Here is a 6,578-nt window from a genome sequence, read left to right as displayed (position 1 = left end):
TTTTTTTTTGTTTTCTTTTAAAGAATTACCAATAATTCATATATAGCGGTCATTTATGTCTATTTTCCCTTTAATGTCCCAGTAAAATATATAAAACAGAATTAGCAACAAAGATAAGCTTGTAATAGTAGAAATCAAGTTTGTTAGAAAATAGGCACTAAGGGCAGTTTTCAAGGTTTTGGTTTTCTTTTTTGTTGTTGTTGTTGTTGAAAATTACTCCAAAACGGACGAGAATTCTTGACAGTGAATTTAAAAACTCAACATAAATCACATAATTGATTTAATAGCTTATACCTTCATTTACTGTGAGGAATCAAAAATCGCAGCCACCTAAGGGCTTGTTTTTTAAATGTACATCCACAGCTGTGAAGCTTGGTAGAATCCTAGAGAACAATAAATAATGCTACATGGATTTTATTCAAGGACCTCAGGCCTGTCGTGGAAGAATAACTTTTAGGACAGAACCACAAAATGTTCACGTTCCTGAGGCATTTATTTCCCTCATTAACAATTTATCTGTTATGTTCAAAGTTATGTTTAGAAAATAAACTAAACAACTAAGAGGTTAATGTCTATATAAATGGCCTGGAAGATTGTTAGTGCAGATATACTGTATTTTTCCTTTTCATTTTGTTTTACACTGTATATTTGTGTCGTATTGTCATATTCAAATTTATCTATACATAAAAGCAAACCTTCTAAAGAAGTCAAAATAAATCGAAAAATATAAAATTATTAGTTTTGATTTTATAATTTTTCAGTATTCAGACATTCCTTATTGGCTTTCTTTATTAGTTTTTTTTTTTCTTTTCTTTTTCTGACAGTGTTTGATTTTCAGTGCTACAGTAATAAAAATGTAGTAAAAAGTTCTTTCTTCCCCAAAAAGGTACATTTAGTTGGATTTAAGTATAGTTCAGAATGATTAGAATAAATGCATAAGAGGAGCCATCAGGGTAACAATCCGTTTGTTTCACCTTCCATTTAACCTCTGCTGTGCAGTGAGAAGATGCCAATGAAAAGTAGTCCTTTTATTCTTCAGCAGATGGATCGAATGTGCCTCATCTTTGACATCTCAGCAGTCTGCCATATAACGCCCTGTAACATACCCATACACAAAAAAGTAATTTAATAACTCACTAAAACATATTTTCTCACAGAATTAACAGTTAGGTTCATATATATATATTTAGACACTGACAAGTTTTGTTATTCAAAAACATATACAATATACAGTTACATAATTAAAATTGTCTTAAAGTGCAGACTTTCATTTACATTTACGGCATTTGGCAGACGTTCTTGTCCAGAGCAAATTACATTTTATTTCTCATTTATACACCTGAGCAATTAAGGGTTACGGGCCTTGTCAGGGGCAACTTCGTGGATCTGGGATTTGAAATCACAACCTTCCGATTGGTAGTCCAACATCTTAACTACTAGGCTACCACATAGGAATTACAGCTCCTTAATATGTAGCTGCCACTTTTTCAAGGGACCAAAAGTAATTGGACTACTGCCTCAAAAGTGGTTTTGGGCTGTTCCCTCCTGAATCCATCATCAATTAAGCAGATAAAAATGTAAATAATGTAAATAATGTACTATCTCCATCTTCCCACTGGTTAAAATATAATTTAAAACAACCAATACTTAAGCGAAGAATACTGTATAAGGCACAGAGCCGCTATTGAAAAATAATATTAAGCAAAACAAACACCTAAAGCACTTTGGATCTGTTTAGAGTTTTGAATGGTAGGTTATTTAGACAGTTATGATAGCCCTGGTCTGAAACTGATTCTAGCTGTGGCATTTCTGTTTGGAAGCTGTTGCTGTAAATCCCAACATGTGGTCAAACTCTCAATGGAAGTGAAACAGAAGAAAAACCCCTTCACAACGTCCACCGAAGTGAAGAACACTCTGCAGGAAGTAGATGTACCAGTATCTAAGTCTACCATAAAGAAAACTTTATGAGAGCAAATACAGAGGGTCACCACAAAGTCCAAACCATTAATCAGCCTCAAACAGCATTCTTTGGGCAGATAAACCTAAGATCATCCTGTACCAGAATGATGGGAAAAAGAAAGTATGGAGAAGGTTGGAACAGCTCATGATCCGAAAACATATCCTCTGTAAAACATGGTGGAGGCAGTGTGATGGCATGGGCATACATTACACACATAGCATATCTATTATATTCCTGTTATTATTAATGTGTGGCACTGGGTCACTAGTGATTGTTGATGATGTGACAGGAGACAGAAGCACTCGGATGAATTCGAAAGTGTATAGGGATATACTTTCTGCCCAGATTCAGCTAAATGCTGCAAGGTTGATTGGACATATATACCCAAAATATACTGCAAAAGCAATATTCTGCATATATTTTCTGCAATGGCCAAGTCAATCACCAGATCTCAACCCAATCGAGCATGCATTTTATTTGCTTAAGATAAAACTTAAGACAGAAAGTCCCACAAACAAGCAACAATTGAAGACAGCTGCAAAAAAAGCTCTGGCAAAGCATCACAAAGGAGGAAACCCAGCATTTAGTGATGTCCATGGGTTCAAGACATCGGGCAGTCATTGGCTCCAAAAGATTTTCAATAAAATTTTGTTTACAGTAATGTTAATTTGTCATGTTACTTTTGGGTCCCTGAAATGAGGTGACTGTATTAAAATGGTTGCAATTCCTAAACGTTTCATTGGATATTTTTGTTCAACCTCTCTAATTAAGCCTGAAAGTCTGGCCTTCAATTGCGTCTCAGTTTTTTATTTTTAAATCCAATGTGGTGGCATGCATAGTCCAAATCATGAAGATTGTGTCACTGTCCACCTATTTCTGGGCCTAACTGTATGTTATGTTTATGTTACACACATAAGATCTAATATATTCCTGTTATTATTAATGTGTGTACATTAAAATACCACTAGGGGAAGGAGCAGAGCAATAACTAAATATTCAACAATTTATATGAATTTATATGAAGATTTTTGTCTTATTAGTCTTTTACCAGAAACTAATCTCTTCTTATTGAGAGAGAGTCGATATCCGGATCCAACCAGGTCCATATCTACTCCAGAGGTAGTACTACCCTCATTAAAGAACTGAACAGCCAGAGTGGCTGGAATTGAGGGGCCATCTGAGAGCTCAAACTTTGCCCTCATAGATCCAGAACCTGAAACACACAAAAATAAATCATTTTCTAGTACACAAGATTTTAAGCAATAATTTATTTGCTTAAATTTATGGTGGATGTATAAGCAAGGACACAATATCTAAGCAACATTCATACCTTCATTTTCAGACTTCTCAGAGAGGTCATTCAGCTTCCATAACAACTTACATTGGTCTGGATTCCTGAAACAAACCAAAAAAAAAAATTGTAGGAAAATCAGTTGTATATTCAATATTATAATTTATATAATATCAAAAGATGTTTCCTCAGTAATATCTGTCAGAATGATATGAATGCTTCAGAAATTATAAGACAAAAGTCATTTTTGCATCTGGGCAAATTAAGCCTACAAATTTGTGCACCCAGCCTACAAAACTTCATATATATTTTGATTATCTTTTAGAATTCCACATTATATTAGCCAGTGAGTGATTAAAAGAGAAAGAGAGAGATTATATTAATTAGAACTAAGATTTGGTGTATTCCTGTGCCTTACCAAATGGCACTGGGGAGCGAATGCATGTTGGTGACACCACCGCTGACAGGTACGAGGACCTGCACGCTACAGAGTGGTCCAGGTGGCTGCATGGCCTCAGGGTTGTAGTGGTAGTCCACCCGCAGGTCTGTAGTGCTCTGTGCACACTTCCAGTATACTGCCAGGTTTAGTGGTGTTGACTGAATCCCATTAGAAGACACCTACGGGTGATGAATGTCCAAGAGAATTAAAGTGGTAATGGATGGATACCTTACACTGCAATCTCAGAAACAAAGTTTTAGAAACCATTTTTTAAAAATTCTTTGCATTTCACTTTAGTTAGCAAAATCGTACAACTGGCTGCCATATGTGGTACTGCTGCAAAGTGTACTGTGTGCACAACAGTCTAAAATTTATAAACACTTTGACCAAAAGACAGATAAATGGATCCTCAAGCAAACAGACATATTATTGGTCTTATGCACAATACAGCAACCGGTGTATACCTGGTACTTCAGGATGTCGACATTGTAGTAAGAAGAGGTTGGGTTCTGTTCTGAAGCCTTCCTGAGATATGCCGTCAGTGCAGGCATATTCATCCAGAAATCTTTAGCATTAGTGTCATTCTGGCAGGTCTCACTACACGAAACACATACAAAACACATTTGTCTTACAAATATAGCCAAAACAAAAAAGGATTAGAGAGCCGTTTTTTTAAATGAATTACTTAAAAGTTTACAGTCACTGGTGCAGCATGAAACAATGCAACTTTGATTTGGCCATACCTAATGTTGTTGACTTACTTTACTTGAATTAAATCCTACATTGCAAATCCTAAATAGCACTTCTTTTAATTTCTCAATATTGATTTCATTCCCACAGTCTGCACCTGATCTGGATGCAAATAATTAGATGTAAATTACATCAGATAGTCTGTGTTGAGCTCATATACAGCCAGAATAACTAACTACTTTATGTCCAAATTTATAAACCTCAATGTACAGCCTTGCCCAAAACTTTTAATAATGACACAAATATTAATTCTCATAATGTCTGACAAAATGTACATATTTTGTTCCCCGAGCTATTTTTGTTATTAAAAGGCATTATTTGTCACCAAACCATTCTTGGATGGCTTGAAGAAGTTGCTCTCCGAGAAACCTTTCTTAAGTGGGAAGCAACCCCAAACATGGCTGAGAAGCAACCTCAAACATGAATAGTCTCAGAAGGCTTTGCTTTTGACATGACACAGGACTGATGCTCACCTTTTCTTCCCCAGACAAAATTCCGGATACCTCAAACAATCAAGATGGAGATTCATTAGAGAGGATGACTTTCCCCAGTCAATCAGACAATCCAATCCCTTTACCTTTTTCAGAATATCAGTCTGACTTTTTCCTGAAGAGTAGTGGCTTCTTTGCTGCCCTTCTTGTGTGCAGATGCACTCTCCCCTGCCTGCTGCCATTCCTGAGCAAGCTCTGCACTGGTGGTCCCCGATTCGGCAGGTGAATCAACTTTAGGAAATGGCCCTGATGCTTGCTGGATTTTCTATTTTGTTTTGCACCCTGAAGCCTTCTTCACAACATTGAACCTCTCTCCTGGAAGTTCTTAATGATGGTTTTGGTTGAGTTAGGTGCAATCTTACTACCAACAATATTCTTGCTTGTGAATCTCTTTTTGTGCAAAGCAATGATGACTGCACTTATTTCCTTGCAGGTAACCATGGATAACAGAGGAAGAACAATTATTTAAAGCAGCACTCTCTATTTAAAGCTTCTGGTCTATTATTCTAACTTAATCATCATGACCAAGTGATCTCCAGCCTTGTCCTTGTCAACACTCTCACCTGTGTTACAACAGAATCACTGACATGATGCCAGCTGGTGTCGTATTTTGTGTTTGTGAACATTCTAAAATAATTATATTATTCATTTTATCCATAATAAGTACAGTATATTCCAAATGTTGCAGGTCATATTCACATCATGAAAACAAGAGAACATGACTGTGGGCCTTTATGATTAGTAAGTAGGTTACTATGATTAGTATTATGTCATTCTGCCTCCAAAGTGAAAGCAATATAAATGCTTTCACCCCATCATGAGGAGACTATGATGTCAAATCCCAACAAAGCCACAACCATCCAAAATGATCTGTTCCCTCTGGGTGAGAAAAATATTGTCTCCCATCAATCAGCGCAACAACTGGCAAGCAATTATTTAAGTCTTTTTTTATGCATCAAAACTGGTAAGAAAACAGGGGGGATCATTCCGGTGTCCACTACTCAAGCATGAGAGCACGTACACACGCACCTGTGTAGAAGATGCTGATTTGGTAGTATCTGCTCCAGTTTGCTTGTGTTTCTGAGTCTGAAGCTGAGTATAGCTGGAGAGTGGCTGGATGTGAAGATCTTAATGATACCACTGGGAAAGGAAAGCGTCATGTCTCCTGTGATCTTCACTATGCACCTAAAAAACAGGAAAAAGCTCAATTTATCTAAATTCTTACATAAACTGCATTAAATGATTTTAGTTAGCTATCGTAAATGTGTGCTTAGTATAATACTGGTATACCTTATTTTTAGATTCACATAAAAGGTAGACATTTTGTAATATCCTCATTAATGGCATTTTATTTCACATATTAAACCAAATTATTGTTACATTACAGCAAGAACCTCTTGGTTTAATAATGCCAGTAGCACTCCATTGGTATAAGTCAGGGGTCGGCACTCAAAGAGCCATTTGGAGCCTTTTGAAATCTAAAATGAAGAGAACACTGCATATATCGTTTTTTACCTTTATGGAAGGTATAGAAAAAAAATTGTAGTGTGTTGCATTTATGAAATCAATGAACTGCTACCGAGTAAAAATATTATTTCTGCAATCAAACAAAAATATTTTGAACAGTTTGAACTAACTTTAACAAAA

General features: G+C 36.1%; 1 protein-coding gene across 8 annotated transcripts in view; it reads right to left on the bottom strand.

The window, feature by feature from the left end:
• Positions 1 to 210: 210 nt before the first annotated feature.
• Positions 211 to 6,578, bottom strand: part of fcho2 (FCH and mu domain containing endocytic adaptor 2) — a 47,200-nt gene continuing 40,832 nt past the window's right edge. For all 8 annotated transcript variants that reach the window (XM_047809112.1, XM_047809110.1, XM_047809113.1 and 5 more), the window contains 6 exons: positions 5,961 to 6,116; positions 4,155 to 4,287; positions 3,670 to 3,869; positions 3,291 to 3,355; positions 3,009 to 3,173; positions 211 to 1,095 (listed from right to left, as the gene is read on the bottom strand). In XM_047809112.1, coding sequence (XP_047665068.1) covers positions 1,073 to 1,095; positions 3,009 to 3,173; positions 3,291 to 3,355; positions 3,670 to 3,869; positions 4,155 to 4,287; positions 5,961 to 6,116 — 742 coding nt within the window. In that variant the 3' untranslated portion in view covers positions 211 to 1,072. The remainder of the gene's footprint in view (positions 1,096 to 3,008; positions 3,174 to 3,290; positions 3,356 to 3,669; positions 3,870 to 4,154; positions 4,288 to 5,960; positions 6,117 to 6,578) is intronic.

This window comes from Tachysurus fulvidraco, chromosome 26 (assembly GCF_022655615.1).
Source record: "Tachysurus fulvidraco isolate hzauxx_2018 chromosome 26, HZAU_PFXX_2.0, whole genome shotgun sequence".
In the NCBI taxonomy this organism is placed as follows: domain Eukaryota; kingdom Metazoa; phylum Chordata; class Actinopteri; order Siluriformes; family Bagridae; genus Tachysurus; species Tachysurus fulvidraco.
This window is presented reverse-complemented; position numbering and strand designations above follow the sequence as displayed.